At 40.7% G+C, this 17,330-nt stretch overlaps 2 protein-coding genes across 2 annotated transcripts in view; both read left to right on the forward strand.

Moving 5' to 3' along the window:
- The first annotated feature begins 2,121 nt into the window (after positions 1 to 2,121).
- On the forward strand, positions 2,122 to 2,706 carry LOC145956173 (uncharacterized). Its single transcript, XM_083071738.1, has one exon. It carries the CDS (start codon positions 2,122 to 2,124, stop codon positions 2,704 to 2,706), a length of 585 nt encoding a protein of 194 aa, XP_082927864.1.
- Positions 2,707 to 4,634: 1,928 nt separating this feature from the next.
- LOC145956175 (uncharacterized) overlaps positions 4,635 to 17,330 on the forward strand; it is a 37,745-nt gene continuing 25,049 nt past the window's right edge. The window contains exons 1-2 of the mRNA XM_083071739.1: positions 4,635 to 5,031; positions 5,168 to 5,363. Of these exons, the coding sequence (XP_082927865.1) occupies positions 4,635 to 5,031; positions 5,168 to 5,363 (593 nt within the window). The remainder of the gene's footprint in view (positions 5,032 to 5,167; positions 5,364 to 17,330) is intronic.

The following is a 17,330-nucleotide window of genomic DNA, read 5'->3' on the forward strand; positions in this document are numbered from 1 at the left end:
TTGAACTGATTGATGTGCTTATCATGTTTTGAGGTATTTCAATGATGTTCATGGATATTTGGTTGCTTTGACTGAAAGTGTACAAGTTATTTGTTCCTTACATTTTCCTTGGATTCGTGCTGGTTAACAAAATCTTCTCTTCCTTATGTTTCTCTTGTTGGGTTGTTTCGTGATTTGATTTTGCCCAGGAGTGCAAAAGGCTAAGTATGGGGGTATTTGATGAGCCGTAATTTAGTGCTTCAATTCATATCATTATGGCATTGATTACTTCTCACATTTAGGGTTAATTTCGTGGTTTTATCATGTTTGCTAATTGTCATTTGAATTATGGGCTTAATTGCAAAACTAATCAAATTTCTGTTTCTGGACAGTTTGACCTTTGCTCGGTGTTTTGGCCATATCTGGAGCTACAAGACTCCGAATTGAGCAATCTTAGTGGCGTTGGAAAGCTAAGAGAAAAAGCTACAAATGTCTCACTAATGTGCATCTCCTAATTCGAAGCCTAAGATGGTCAAAATGGAGCCCGAAAATGACCCACGGAATCTGGAAACGTTTTGGGCCTTGTTTTGCAATGTTCAAATCAGTTTGGGCCCAATTTGACCCAAGCCTTCTAGAAGGGCAAAAGGGTAATTTAAGAAACCCTAAAAGAGAGCAGAAGACAGGGGCTAGAGGCACACTCACGGGGGCTTGCTCCCATTGCTTCCACCTTCTCTTCCGTTTTTAGTTTTTTTTCTTAGGTTTAGTTTAGGGTCTCTTCTTTCTTCTTCTTCTTTCTTTTTCCTTCATTTTCAACACTTCTTTGGACTCCTTTGATGCGAATCTCTCCATGGGTTAGAAATGTAATCTCTAATTTCAGTTATTCACTTTCCCTTCTTTCAATTTACAATTTCAAGTTCAATATCTCTTTAGTTGTTGCTTCTTGCTTTAGTTCAAGTTTATTGTGATTCTAGCTTGTATTCATGCTTTGTGGTTGTTTCTATTGCTATTTTGCTGCTTCCCATGAGAGTTTAATTTCGAATTTATGGTCTCGATGTTGATTAGCTTAGGGTTTAATTTACTAGCTAGTGCTATGAGTAGCTAAGTAGCTTTGGTTGGATTTCTTAATGTGGATAGCAACTTCTCTTTGAGGTTAATGGTGTTTTAATGTTGTTTTTGAGTTGAATTACATTCCATAATCTCTATTTGAGTTCTTAATGAATGGTTCTTAGATTTTCGCTTAGTTAATTGACGAATCATTATTAATTTCACAAGTCATATAATTGGGTTTTCGCTTAGTTAACGAGATTATGTGAATTGTGATGAGATTTACAAATAGAGAATTGAAGTGGGTTGTGTAAGTGCTTAACTGCAACTTACTTTGTTTAATTCTTAATTAATCTTCGCTTAGTTGGTTAATTAGGAGCTCGAATGTGATTTAACTCAGTAACTTGCATGTTTAGATTAATTGAGGATAAGAGGTCAAGCTATCTAGTTAAGGAATCCAACTTTTTAGTTTATTGTTTGTTACCGTTTGGTTACCATTTATTTGTTTCTTTTTCAATCAAAACCCCCCCCCTCTATTTTAATTTCCGTTGCTTGAATCCTATGGCTTAAATGCATTATTCCTTGAGAGAACGACCTAGGAGTCACTTCCTAGTATTACATTTACTTGTATTTATTTGACCGGATACGGCTTCGATCATTAACTCAAGTGTTACCCATCTCCCAAAACTGAAGGCCCACCAGGCCCAATTGTGTCACTATAAATACACAGGTGATGTGACATAAATGAGGTACGTTATTATCCAATATAAAAGCATTTATTGCTCTATACCGAATACTCACTTGATCGTTGGAGTGCCTTTGCAGGTACCCTCCCCACCTCTCGGAGACAGTATTCGGTCGGCACGAAGACTCAAAAGACCAAGAAGGAAGAACGACAAGAGGAGAGAACTCAGAAGGCTTAGAGAAAAGGACGCTTATGAACTATCGGCCCTGAGAAGAGAGAATGCCGAGCTCAGGAGCGATAATCGGACGTGGCACCTGTTGCAAAGTACACAAAATCACTCAACCCGAGATCAAGGTGAGTCCTCGGGATGGTACAAGGAGGCTAAGGTCCCTCAGCCATCGGGCGGACCAACGATGACACAAGATCAACAATGCCGACAGGGAAGAACGCCCTTTACTCCAGACATCGTGGGAGCTAGATTACCGGACAACTGGAAGAATTTAGCTCTAGAAAAGTATGACGGGACCAGCGACCCAGAAGAACATCTAGACGCGTTCGTCACACAGGTCGGCCTGTACACTGACGACGATGCTGTCATGTGCAAAGTTTTCCCCACTTCACTAAAAGGATTGGTGTTAAACTGGTTCACAAGACTCCCACCTGGATCGATTGATTCCTTCACAACCTTATCATCCCGGTTCGCGATACAATTCGCTACAAGCCGTCCACACCAACTCACCTCGATCGCGTTGGTCAACATTCGCCAAGAGAAGAAAGAACCTCTTAGAACTTTCATGGAGAGGTTTGGAAAAATGACACTATCTATTCGCGATTTGGACCCAGCCGTTGCCATGCATCACTTAACCACGGCGTTACGACCTGGGCCATTCGTCAATAGCTTATGCAAAAAACCACCCCGAGACCTTGACGACCTGAGACAAAGAGCCACGAAATACATGCAGATGGAGGAATTGGCTGAATTTAGAAGTCAAAACTGACCCGACTTGTTTCTCACCAAAAAAGAAAGTGACAAGGAGCTTCCCAGACCTCGTCCCCTAGACACCACCGATCGAGAGAAGAATAACAGAGGTCCAAGGTACATGCAATACACGCCGCTTAACACTAGCAGGGCCAAGGTGTTGGAGCAGGCGTTAGCCACAGAAGTACTAGCTGTTCCTCGAAGAGCTATGTCCCCGCCTCACGCCGACACATCCAAGGCATGTCAATTCCACCAGAATAGAGGACACACTACTGAAGAGTGCTCTGCCCTTCGGGATCGTATTGAGGATCTCGTTAAAGCCGGACATCTCCAAAATTTTGTTCGAGGAGATAACAGGAGAAATAATTATCGTGCTGGCAGGGATGAGGGCCGAAAGGAGAATCGAGATCGAGCACCCCACAGGAGCCGATCCCGTGAACGCAGCAGGTCTCAAGAAAGAAGCAGTCAACAGCGAGACCGGAACCAACCCAGGAGAGTGATAAAAACCATTGCGGGGGGCTTCGCAGGAGGAGGGAGTTCTTCGTCGGCCCGAAAAAGACACCTGAGGGCGATCAAATCGGTTAACTCCATAGGACGGGCAGCTGCAATTCGTATGCCCCCTATCACATTCACCGACCAAGATTTTCAAGGCGTCGATCCAGTGCAAGATGACCCCATGGTCATTAGTGTGGAAATTAACAACTATATTGTAAGAAAAACTCTTGTCGATCAGGGAAGCTTGGCTGACATCTTATACTGGAAGACTTTCGAGCAGCTCGGCATCCCCGAACAGGAATTGATACCTTACGATGAACCTTTGGTGAGATTCTCAGGTGAACGTGTGGACACAAGGGGAACAATAGACCTGTACACCTATTTCGGAGACGACCAGCAGAGACGAAGGATAAAAGTACGGTACGTTGTGGTGAGTGCTAACACGTCGTATAATATCCTCTTAGGTTGACCCTCCTTAAACAGGCTGAGAGCCATCGTCTCTACCCCCCACTTGGCAATGAAATTTCCGTCTGAAGAAGGAAAGATCATTACATTGCATGCCGATCAAAAGATAGCCCGTGAATGTTACCTGGCCAGTCTGAAGGTACAACCGACTCCGAAGATGACCCGACGCCGAGACGTCAATGTCATTGGAGATATTGGTCAATACAAAATGGGGGGCTTAGAACTTGATCCCAGAATAGAGGACGAACATAGGGTCGAGCCGACAGAAACAACAATCCCGTTCCAGCTCGGGAAGATGGAGGATCAAGTCACATACCTAAGTTCCCAATTGACAGATGATGACGCGGAGGACATTAAGCGAGTCTTACTGAGGTATTCAGATTTGTTCACTTGGACAGCAGCCGATATGCCAGGCATCGACCCTAGCTTCCATTGCCACCGACTCTCGATTTGCCGAGATGCCAAGCCGATCGCGCAGAAAAAGAGGAAAATGGGGGGAGAAAGATCCCAAGCAGTAAAAGAAGAAACGACTAAACTGCTACATGCAGGATTCATTAGGGAAGTCAAGTATTCAACCTAGTTAGCTAACGTAGTGATGGTCAAGAAGGCGAATGGCAAGTGACGAATGTGCACCGACTACACGGATCTCAACAAAGCATGCCCAAAGGATGCTTACCCCCTTCCGCACATTGACGCGTTGGTTGATGGAGCAGCCGGTCACCACATGTTAAGCTTCTTGGATGCCTACTCAGGGTATAATCAGATACCCATGTACCCCCACAGGGTAATGCCGTTCGGTTTGAGGAACGCAGGAGCGACCTACCAGTCCCTCATGGACAAGATTTTTCGTCGGCAGATTGGGACATGTTTAGAAGTATATGTGGACGATATGGTGATCAAGTCCACTTCAGTCGGTGATCACCTAAAAGACCTCGGCACAATATTTGAGGAAGTAAGGCGTCACCACATGCGATTAAATTAGGCAAAATGCACATTTGGGGTAGCTGGCGGAAAATTTTTGGGATTCATGTTGTCAAAAAGAGGTATAGAGGCCAACATCGACAAGTGTCAAGCTATTATCAACATGAAAAGCCCTCGCAACATAAAAGAGGTGCAAAGGCTGGCCAGACGCATCACTTCCTTGGCTCGTTTTCTCCCCTGGATGGCCGAGAAGTCAAAGCCCATAATGTCCCTACTAAAAAAGGCTACCAAGTTTTAGTGGAACGAGGAATGCGAGTCGGCTTTTCAAGACCTGAAGACAACACTAGCAACTCCACCGTTGCTGACCAAACCAGACCCTCGGTTGGACATGATCGTGTACATATCGGTCTCGGACAAAGCCATCAGCTCTGTCTTGGTGCAAGAAAAAACAGAACAAATGCCGGTATATTTCGTTAGCCGAGTGCTACAAGACGCCGAGACGAGATATCAGCACCTCGAGAAGACGGTCTTAGCTCTTGTTCACACCGCTATACGCCTCTGACACTACTTCCAAAGTCACCGGGTGCTCGTCCGAACAGATAGCCCCATAACTAAAGTCTCTCGCAAACCGGAATTGGCAGGACGAATGGTCGCATGGTCCATTGAGCTATCGCAGTTCGACATTCGTTTTGAACCAAGAGGACCAATCAAAGCACAAAGCATGGCCGATTTTGTAAACGAATTCACCCCACAAGCGCTTCCCGAATCCAACCTGTGGATCCTGCATGTGGACGGGTGATAGACCATGGGCCAAGGGCCCAGTGACCAGAGCTATGGCTAGGAGGATACAGGAAGAGCTGGATATTGAGGAGACTAATGGGCTTATCAGGCCCAAGGTAATCTTCACTTGGAATGCTCTATCATGAAGAGAAGGCCTTAGTTCTATTTGTTTATATTGTACAGTTTATGCATAGTATTTTGTATAGGTTATTTTGCCTTTGTATTTGTGAGGCACTTTACTTGCTTTTTCCTAGTGATTGTATATTGTTTTTAAGGTAGGCTACTTGGAGAGTTTAGCTCCATTTAACCTCCCTAGTTGATACTTTCATTTTGTATTTTTTCAGTAGGGAAAAGGGGGTGATATTTAGCAATGCTTGAGGGTGTGCTTGGAAATTGGGCCTGATTTGGGCCTAGGCAAAATTTTACATATTGGACTCATTTTGCTCCTAATTTTTCATAGATTTGATTTAGCTAGGTTTCATCATCAAATGATGAACCTAACTAAACCAAATCAAAGATTTTCAAATCAATTCAATGAGCATTTTGAACCATGGGCCGCCTAGCTTGATTCCTTGGCCGAATTTCTCAAGCATTCCTTCTTGAGTTTGAAGCTTGTCTTGCAAGCTTCTAAACTCAAGCAAGGTTAGCTTACCTTACCATGGTTCCTAAGTGAACCATGGTCAAGGTTAGCTTCTCCTAGAAGCTAGCTAAACCGTGGGAGTTTAAGATAACCCTACCATGGTTCCTAGTGAACCATGGTTAAGGTTAGCTTCTCCTACAAGCTACCTTACCCTATATATTTGATTTTCCTACACTTGTACTCACTTTTGACATTTATGAGAAATAAACTTCAGATTTCTCTCTCAAGAGTCTTACCAAAACCGAAGAGAAAACCTTCTCTTTAAGGTTTCACCAAGATTTTTCAAACCTTAACCTAGGTTCCTCAAGCTTCTACCCTAACTAGAAGTAACCGAACCACTTCTCATGGCTTCTCCTCCATGGAAGCTTCTTTCATGGAGATTCAAGCTTCATCCAAGGAATTAACCTCAAGAATCATTCGGTCCTTGCATGGAATCAAGTGAAGGAAGATCAATCTCCTCACCTAGTTCCATCATTTTTGGTATCTAGAGCCTAGTGCTCTTGAGGTTTTGTTTCCAAACTTTTCTACTTGAATCCGTGTTGTATCTTCCTTCTATTACATGTCTTCTTATGTTTTATGAATGGATCTAGATTTTATTCACACTTTGATGGATCCAAAATGTCACATAATAATTGTTTGATTCATATTTGCTTGTTCTCCTAATTCTTGAATCAAACCGGTTTTGTTGTGCTTTAGGTTCCTATACTTGTGCTTTTAATTTTGCTTGAGTCTCTTCATTCTATAACATGTGTCCGTGATTGGACAACATTCATATTGCTTAGATTTTGCTTTTGAATCAATTGTTTTGTCTTAGAAAGTCATGTGTAGTCCTTTATATGTTGAAACTTCCTAGACTAGCTTGTTTGACCTAATTTTTGTTTTGTGTTCTTGAGTCCGAAATTTTTGTGTATTTTCTTATTAAATATGAACCTTCCTATATGTGCTTTTGCTTTACATGTTTGAGTTCTTAATTTGCTATTAGTTCTAGCAAATTTCCTAGAGTTAGGTTTCTATTATGTCATATTAAAAGTTTTGTCAAATTAAATTGTTAAACACTTTCCTATTAGGTTTTCCTTGAGTCTTGTGTAGTGGCTGAAACTTTGTGCAATTTTTTTAGCCTTAAAACAGAACCAAAACAGAGGTTTGTGTGTCTTATATGCATGAGAAAAACAAAAGAATGAGTGCTTAAAAATTTTCTCTCAAAATAATACAAAATAGTGAAGCACTAGTTACAAAATGCATGTGAACACCTCTTGTTTTGTGTGAAATTTTTGCTGCAGTATTTTTACACTAAATCCGAGACTTCTAAGTGTTTAAAAGGCATTGAAACTCCTGAACATCAAAAGAAAATTAAGAGAAAAATATTTTGCAAAAGAAAAAGAAAGAAAATAGCAAAAGAAAAAGCCATAGGAGTGAAAATTTGGTGTTGTGTGCTCTCGGATTTGGAAAATTTTTGTGACATGTTTGCATTGGTCCAGCCATATATTTGAGTCTTATTTTGTTTTCTAATCTTAGCTTTTGATTTGTTAATCCATTCTAGTACCATTCCTAGGTTATTCTTTTGTGTGCTAGCTTTCTAAATTTGCCTTAATTTTTGCTTGTCAATTTTTGTGGAATTCTTTCTAGTCTTGTCTCATTTGTTTTCCACCAATTGGTGTAGCTATTCTAAATTGTTCTTTTTCAGTTTTACACTAATATTCTAGTCTTGAAGGTGGTTGAGTGCTTCTTAAAAGGTGTAGGAGGCCAAGGCAAAGGACATCCACTTGAAGGCTTTGGTGGTTGCTTAGGGAGTTTGTTCTCTCTTGGTGGCTAGGCTCTTGAAAACACCTAGAAGTGACCAAAGTCAAGGTTGTTTCTAAGAGAGGAGTGAAACACCTTGTGAGGCTGCAACTTGGTGGCTGAATTGGAGCAAGAAGGAAGAAAGCTAGTTGTGAAAATTTTTGTGAAAATTAGTGACGGAATTTTTGGTTTCTAAAACTTGTTTTCCTTACAAAATCCGTCTCTAAATTTGTTTCTCAATTAGTGGATAATTTGTTTTCCTTGAAATTAAGTGCAGCCACTAATTTCATTTGAAAGTGAATTTACATTTCATTTGGAGTGTGAATTTGCATTTCATTTGAAGCAAATTTGAATTTCATTTTCCTTGTAATTTTTGTTTTCTAAATTTTTGTACAAGGCCTTTATTAAGGAGTGTCTTGGAGTGCCTTTGGTGTATCTCCATCTCTCCTTAAGAATTCTCATAGTAAATATCGTGTAGTACTTGTGAGAGTGGTCCTTGAAGGTCTTTGGTGCCTTTCAAGCTCTCACTTAGGTTTAATTGCTTTCAACGCCTAGTTTATGTTTTCAAGTCATTTATGTTTTAAGCAATTTATGTTTTCAGTCATTTAAGTTTTCAAGCAATTTAAGTTTTCTTGCTCTTTATGTTTTCAAGCATCTTATAAATTGTACACATAGGCACTTGCTTGTTATTTTTCTTTAAGAAAAGTTCTTTGTAAAAATTGTTTTGTGCAAGACAAAAGTACAAGGGGGTTTAGTGATTTTTACTTGAAGAGGCTTGGTTATTAAGTGGCTCTTTAGTAGCTCACCTCCCTCCAAAGTTCAATTTGTACTCTTAGACCTCCAAGTGTCAAGTCTAAGCACTTCAAAAAAATATTATTTTCATAAAAACTATTTTTGTTTGGAAAAATCTCTTGAGTTAAAATGTCTCAAAATTCCTCCAATAGTGAAAGTGATGGCTCTCCAAAAAGTCTTTCTTACATCACTAAAGAGCTCAAATCACTTAAACTATGGAAAAAGAAAGAGTCCATTCAAAGAGAGAAGGAAAGAATTGAAAGAGAAGGACAACTTGCTTATTTAGAGGAAGAATTGAGAATTTTAAGGCAAGAGGAAGAAAAATTGAAAGAAGATATGAAGAAACATAGGAAAAAGAGTAGGAGCTCACATTCCCAATATATATCCCCTAATGAAAGCATGAATCAAGGGGATCACTACCAACATACTCCTAGGAGAACTACTAGGCCAAGGGAAGTCACGGTTGACCTCCCACAATTCTTTGGCAAAGATGATGTGGAGTCTTATCTAGATTGGGAAATGAAGGTTGAGCAACTCTTTGCTTGCCATAGGGTAAGTGAAGAGAGGAAAGTCCCTTTGGCTGCCCTTAGCTTCCAAGGGCATGTCATGTATTGGTGGACAACCCTAGAGAGAGAGAGACGCCTCCACAATGATCCTCCAATTCAATATTGGAATGATCTTAAAAGTGCAATGAGGAGGAGGCACATTCCCACCTACTATGGGAGGGAGCTTATGAATAAGCTCCAAAGGCTCCAACAAAGAGACATGTTTGTAGAACAGTACAGGCAACAAATGGAGCTATTAATGATGAGGGCTTGTATTAGGGAAGAGGAAGCTACTACTGTAGCTAGATTCTTAAGTGGTCTTAATTTAGAAATAAGAGACCAAGTGGAGCTACTACCCTACAGGGACCTAAATGACTTGGTCCAACTTTGTGTAAGGGTAGAACAACAAAGAATGAGGAAATCTTACAAAAATAGCTCCAACTCTTCATTTCTAAAGAAAGATTCCAAGAAGGAGGGAAAAACTTTTGAAAAGAAGAAAACTTTTGAACCCTCCAAGAATCTAGCCACAGAAAAAGAAAAAGGAAAAGGAAAGGACACTAAACACACTAGTTCTAGGACTAGCGACATTAAGTGCTTTAAATGTTTAGGGAGAGGCCACATTTCCTCCCAATGCCCCACAAAGAAGGTCATGATCATGAGGGGGCATGACATTTATAGTAGCCAAGATGAGGCTACTACTTCTTCTAGTAATAGTGAGGAAGAAACAAGTGATCAAGAGAAAGGTGTAGAGTCTACTTTTCCTTATGAAGGGGAGCTCTTAATGATTAGGAGACTCCTCAACAACCAACCTAGTGACACTCTATCACAAAGAGAGAACATTTTTCATACTAGATGCAAAGTTTCAAACAATGCATGTTCTCTCATTGTTGATAGTGGTTCATGGTGCAACTGTTGTAGCACTAGGCTGGTTGAGAAGTTGGGCTTAACTACTAGTCCCCATCCTAAGCCTTATCAACTCCATTGGATTAATGAGGATGGTGACTTAGCAGTTGACCAACAAGTAAAGGTCAAGCTTTCTATTGGGAATTATGAAGATGAAGTGCTATGTGATGTAGTACCAATGGAAGCTTGTCATATCTTATTAGGAAGGCCATGGCAATTTGATAAGAAAACCATGCATAATGGCCTTACTAACGAGATTACCTTTACTCATAGGGAAAAGAAATTTGTGCTTCATCCTCTTTCTCCTCAACAGGTGGCTGAGGATCAAACACAAATGAAACTAAAAAGAGATAGTGAGAAAAGGTTTAAAAAAAAGAAGAAAAGAGTGGAAAAAAAAAGTCTGTGAAACATAAGGATAGAGAGGAATCTAGGGAAAAAGGAGTTCCCTCCCTAGAGGTTGTTGCTCAAGAAAATAATTCTTTAAAAAAAAACCTCTTGATTCATCAACCCTCTTATATCCTTCTCTGTAAAGGAACTCTTTCTTGCACTGCCACATCTAGTGGACATGAGACTTTACCTAAGGGGGTAAAAACACTTTTAAAAGAATTTGATGATCTATTTCCTCCCGAGGGTCCAATGGGCCTTCCTCCTTCTAGAGGAATAGAACATCAAATTGATTTGGTGCCTGGGGCTAGCCTACCTAATAGGCCTGCCTATAGGACCAACCCCCAAGAAACTAAAGAAATAGAGTCTCAGGTCCAAGAGTTGTTGGAGAATGGCTGGGTTCGAAAGAGCTTAAGTCCTTGTGCTGTTCCAGTGTTGTTGGTTCCAAAGAAAGATGGCAAGTGGAGAATGTGTTGTGATAGTAGAGCCATCAACAACATCACTGTAAAGTATAGACACCCCATTCCTAGGCTTGATGACATGTTAGATGAGCTTCATGGAGCCATCATATTTTCTAAAGTTGATCTTAAAAGAGGATACAATCAAATTAGAATCAAAGAAGGAGATGAATGGAAAACCGCTTTCAAGACCAAGTTTGGATTATATGAGTGGTTAGTGATGCCTTTTGGGCTCACCAATGCTCCTAGTACATTCATGCGTCTCATGAATCATGTCCTTAGGGATTGTATAGGTAGATTTGTTGTAGTTTATTTTGATGACATCCTCATATATAGTAGGAGCCTAAGTGATCACATAGGACACTTAAGGCAAGTTTTTGATATTCTTAGGAAAAATCAACTTTTTGGAAATTTAGAAAAATGTACTTTTTGTGTAGATAGTGTTGTTTTCCTAGGGTTTATAATTAGTAAAAAAGGGGTTCATGTGGACCCCGAGAAAATCATGGCCATCCAAGAATGGCCCACTCCTAAAAGTGTTGGAGATATTAGGAGCTTCCATTGTTTGGCAAGCTTCTATAGGAGGTTTGTTCCTAATTTCTCCACACTAGCATCCCCATTGAATGATCTAGTCAAGAAGAATGTGGAATTTATATGGGGAGAGAAACAAGAAAATGCCTTCATAACCTTGAAGCATAAGCTTACCCATGCACCACTTCTAGCTCTACCAAATTTTTCAAAAGCTTTTGAGTTAGAATGTGATGCCTCTGGAGTTGGCATAGGGGCGGTTTTGTTACAGGGTGGGCACCCTATTGCATATTTCAGTGAAAAACTCAAAGGTGCCTCCCTTAACTATCCTACCTATGACAAAGAGCTTTATGCTTTGGTTAGGGCCCTTCAAACTTGGGAACATTACCTTATTCCCAAAGAGTTTGTCATTCATAGTGACCATGAGTCACTTAAATATTTGAGGGGCCAAGGCAAGCTAAACAAAAGGCATGCTAAGTGGGTAGAGTTCTTAGAACAATTCCCATATGTGATTAAATACAAGAAAGGGAAAAATAATGTTGTGGCTGATGCCCTTTCTAGGAGACACACTTTGTTAGTCTCCCTTGGATCTCAAATCTTGGGATTTAATCACATTAAGGAATTGTATATTAATGATCTCGAATTCTAAGAAAATTATACCCAATGCTTAGCAAAGCCTCAAGGAGGTTTCTATATTTCTGAGGGGTATTTGTATAAAGAGGGAAGAATTTGTATACCCCAAGGATCTATAAGAAAACTCCTTGTTCAAGAAAGTCATGAGGGTGGTCTCATGGGGCACTTTGGAGTTGAAAAGACTCTAAGTTTTCTAAAAGAAAAATTCTTTTGGCCCTATATGAGAAGGGATGTTGAGAGGTTTTGCTCTAGATGTATAGCTTGTTTAGAAGCAAAGTCTAAAGTAATGCCTCATGGCATCTATACACCCTTGCCTGTTGCTAACTCTCCATGGGTTGATATCAGTATGGATTTTATTTTGGGCTTGCCCAAGACCCAGAGAGGCATGGATTCTATTTTTGTGGTAGTAGACAGATTTAGTAAAATGGCCCACTTTATACCCTGCCACAAAATAGATGATGCAAGCAACATAGCAAGACTCTTCTTCAAGGAAGTGGTTAGACTTCATGGTCTACCCAAAACTATTGTTTCAGATAGGGATACTAAGTTCCTTAGCCATTTCTGGAAAACTCTTTGGAGTAGGCTAGGAACTAAATTGCTTTTCTCTACTACTTGTCACCCACAAACTGATGGGCAAACAGAAGTAGTTAATAGATCCCTATCTACAATGTTAAGGGCAGTCCTTAAGGGTAATCATAAGTCTTGGGATGAGTACTTGCCCCACATTGAATTTGCTTATAACAGGGTAGTCCATAAGACTACCAAAATCTCACCTTTTGAGGTTGTATATGGTTTTAACCCTCTTACTCCTTTAGACCTAATACCCCTACCAGATTCTTCTCATTATTTTCATAAAGAAGGGGTATCTAGGGCTGAATTTGTTAAAAAATTGCATGAGAAGGTTAAAACTCAGATACAACAACAAAATGAGAGAACTGCTTTAGATAGAAGCAAGGGAAAGAAAGTCCTCATTTTTGAGGAAGGGGATTGCGTTTGGCTTCACTTGAGAAAGGGAAGGTTTCCTTCTCAAAGAAAGTCAAAACTCAACCCAAGAGGAGATGGTCCCTTCCAAGTCCTCCAAAGAATTAATGATAATGCTTACAGGTTAGATCTTCCCAGTGATTATGGAGTAAGTAACACTTTTAATGTAAGTGATCTTATTCCCTTTGCAGGTTATGATGAGGAAGAAGAGCCTACAGATTTGAGGACAAATCCTTCTCAAGAAGGAGGGATGATAGACCATGGGCCAAGGGCCCAGTGACCAGAGCTATGGCTAGGAGGATACAGGAAGAGCTGGATATTGAGAAGACTAATGGGCTTATCAGGCCCAAGGTAATCTTCACTTGGAATGCTCTATCATGAAGAGAAGGCCTTAGTTCTATTTGTTTATATTGTACAGTTTATGCATAGTATTTTGTATAGGTTATTTTGCCTTTGTATTTGTGAGGCACTTTACTTGCTTTTTCCTAGTGATTGTATATTGTTTTTAAGGTAGGCTACTTGGAGAGTTTAGCTCCATTTAACCTCCCTAGTTGATACTTTCATTTTGTATTTTTTCAGTAGGGAAAAGGGGGTGACATTTAGCAATGCTTGAGGGTGTGCTTAGAAATTGGGCCTGAGTTGGGCTAGGCAAAATTTTACATATTGGACTCATTTTGCTCCTAATTTTTCATAGATTTGATTTAGCTAGGTTTCATCATCAAATGATGAACCTAACTAAACCAAATCAAATATTTTCAAATCAATTCAATGAGCATTTTGAACCATGGGCCGCCTAGCTTGATTCCTTGGCCGAATTTCTCAAGCATTCCTTCTTGAGTTTGAAGCTTGTCTTGCAAGCTTCTAAACTCAAGCAAGGTTAGCTTACCTTACCATGGTTCCTAAGTGAACCATGTTCAAGGTTAGCTTCTCCTAGAAGCTAGCTAAACCGTGGGAGTTTAAGATAACCCTACCATGGTTCCTAGTGAACCATGGTTAAGGTTAGCTTCTCCTACAAGCTACCTTACCCTATATATTTGATTTTCCTACACTTGTACTCACTTTTGACATTTATGAGAAATAAACTTCAGATTTCTCTCTCAAGAGTCTTACCAAAACCGAAGAGAAAACCTTCTCTTTAAGGTTTCACCAAGGTTTTTCAAACCTTAACCTAGGTTCCTCAAGCTTCTACCCTAACTAGAAGTAACCGAACCACTTCTCATGGCTTCTCCTCCATGGAAGCTTCTTTCATGGAGATTCAAGCTTCATCCAAGGAATTAACCTCAAGAAGCATTCGGTCCTTGCATGGAATCAAGTGAAGGAACATCAATCTCCTCACCTAGTTCCATCAACGGGTCGTCAAACCAGTAGGGTAGCGGCGCCGGCATTATCTTGGAAGGCCCAGGTGATAGACCATGGGCCAAGGGCCCAGTGACCAAAGCTATGGCTAGAAGAATACAGGAAGAGTTGGATCTTGTGAAGACTAGTGGGCTTGTCAAGCCCAAGGTAATCTTCACTTGGAATGCTCTATCATGAAGAGAAGGCATAGTTCTACTTGTTTATATTGTACAGTTTATACATAGTCTTTTGTATAGGTTATTTTTGGCCTTTGTATTTGTGAGGCACTTTACTTACTTTTCCTAGTGTTTGTATATTGATTTTGAGGTAGGTTACTTGGAGTGTTTAACTCCATTTAACCTCCCTAGTTGATACATTCTTTTTATATTTTTTCAGTAGGGAAAAGGGGGTGACATTTAGCAATGCTTGAGGGTGTAACAAGTAATTGGGCCAGAACTGGGCCTAGGCAAAATTTTGCATATTGGACTCATTTTGCTCCTAATTTTTCATAGATTTGATTTAACTAGGTCTCATCATCATATGATGAACCTAACTAAACCAAATCAAACATTTTTGAATTAATTCAAGGAGCAAACATGAACCAAGGCCGCCTAGCTCTCCTCCTTGTTCTTTGGCCGAAATTAGCTTGTTGCTCTTCAAGGTTTGAGGCAAGCTTCTAAACCTTCGAAGGTTAAGACAACCTTACCATGGTTCTTAAGTGAACCATGGTCAAGGTTGGCTTCTCCTACAAGCTACCTAAAACATGGGAGTTAAAGCTTACTCTACCATGGTTCCTAGTGAACCATGGTTAAGGATAGCTTCTCCTACAAGCTACCTTTCCCTATATATTTCTAATTACTTCATTTGTAATCACTTTTGAGAAAATTGAGAAATAATAATCAGATTTCTCTCATCAAGAGTCCATTCTAAAACCGTGGAGAACTCTCTCTAAGGTTTCACCAAGGTTCTTCAACCTTAACCATTGGTTCCTCAAGCTTCTACACTAAGCAAGGAGTAACCGAACCACCTTGAGGCTTCTCCTCCATTGAAGACTATCGCCACCAGCCCGAAACGGGCTTTCGGCGGTCGCGAAGACGGTCGAGCTCACTTTTATTTTAGTTTTGAAAATGTATTGGATTATTAGAACGACTTGTTCTCAAACTGAGACCTTGTCGATCTTATCCAATTTATTTATTAAATGTCTCACCAATCCATGTTAATCCCAAGCGGGACCCTCCATGGATTAGTGGTTTTCGTAGTAAAAGGGTTCGTGGAGTCGCCACCAATGTTTTATTCAAAACATTGGAAAAAGGGATAAGGCAATTGATTTTATAAATCAACTTCGGCCATTACAACCAGAGTTGGGTAAGGGAGTCGGTTACGCGTGGGGAAGGTGTTAGCACCCCACAGCGCCCCTTTCGGGTTCCCTATGACAGATTATTTCTAAAAATAATAGTGCAAAATTACTAAATTACCCCTATTTATTCTAAGCAATTATAAATTAACTATCTACATGATGACAGTTTAATATGCACACAGAAAGCAGTAAAAGAAGGGATTTTTAGAAAAGAAACCTCTTGAAGCGTGCTTTTTATATATCAAGTAAAACTGGGAAGCTTTTTGGCGTTCCCTCGCTCTACAAGCCCGCTCACTCCTTCCTAAAAATAATTTTTGACTATGGAAATCCGGAGGATTTCCCTTCGACTAAGTTCGAATCTCCAAGCTAAATGCTCGGAATTCCAGAACTTCGTCGGATCGACTCCCAGAGAGATTTCTAGGGCAGAACACTGCTCAAAAACCCCAGAATACTCAAGGAGGGAGTCAAAACTCAGTGGAAAAGTGTCCAATGACGTCAAAATGACGCCATATTTATAGGGAACAGGCGCAATACGGGCTATGGAATCAATATGGCCGTATTGAAGCTTCAATACGGCCGTATTGATTTCAGTACGGCCGTATTGAAGTTTCAGAAACTTCAATACGCCGTATTGAGTTCACTGCGGCCGTATTGAAGCTTCAATACGGCCGTATTAAGTTTAGTACGGCCGTATTGGGCTTCATTCCCTCCACTTCCTTATTTTAAGCTACTCTAAGACCTCTAAACCTACAGATAGCCATCCTATGGTCTTCTAGGAGTCCTTCTGGCTGACTTTCCTTCAGTCTTTGAGAGCCTTCTAGCTTTATTTCCGACCCGGACAATTTTAGGGGTCTACAAAGACCTCTTCATGGAGCTTCAAGCTTCTTCCAAAGGTCTACCTCAAGAGTTCACGGTCCTAAGCATGGAGCAAAGTGGAGGAACATCAATCTCCTCACCTAGTTCCATCATTTTTGGTATCTAGAGCCTAGTGCTCTTGAGGTTTTGTTTCCAAACTTTTCTACTTGAATCCGTGTTGTATCTTCCTCCTATTACATGTCTTCTTGTGTTTTCTGTATGGATCTATGTCTTCTAAAATTTTTTTGGTATCTATGTCTTCATTCCCTCCACTTCCTTATTTTAAGCTACTCTAAGACCTCTAAACCTACAGATAGCCATCCTATGGTCTTCTAGGAGTCCTTCTGGCTGACTTTCCTTCGATCTTTGAGGGTCTTCGAGTTTTATTTCCGACCCGGACAATTTTAGGGGTCTACAGCTGCCCCCCCTTTACTTAGTCAAACGGCTTTTTGGTGTACCGGCTGACAAGTAAAGGAGTTGACCCAATTGTCCGGGTGATGTGCCAACCTTCTGACTTGTAGCGTCTTCCGGCGGAAAATTGTTGAGTAGCCTCTCCAGGTTGAGTTTGCCCTCTCCAGGGTGAGTATTAGTCGTCGCCTCTCCAGGCTCATGCATACCTCGGTGCTCTCGACAACTGGGTAGCTGAGTACCGCCTCTCCAGGCTTGTGCATACCTCGGTGCTCTCGACAACTGGGTAGCTGAGTATTGCCTCTCCAGGCTTGTGCATACCTCGGTGCTCTCGACAACTGGGTAGCTGAGTATTGCCTCTTAGGCTTGTGCATACCTCGGTGCTCT

Source organism: Cajanus cajan, chromosome 3 (assembly GCF_000230855.2).
Source record: "Cajanus cajan strain Asha chromosome 3, NIPB_CcT2T_4, whole genome shotgun sequence".
Lineage (NCBI taxonomy): Eukaryota > Viridiplantae > Streptophyta > Magnoliopsida > Fabales > Fabaceae > Cajanus > Cajanus cajan.

What these genes read in the sequence shown, in the direction of transcription:
- LOC145956173 (XM_083071738.1), top strand. Translation starts at nt 2,122, where the DNA reads ATGACACAAGATCAACAATGCCGACAGGGAAGAACGCCCTTTACTCCA.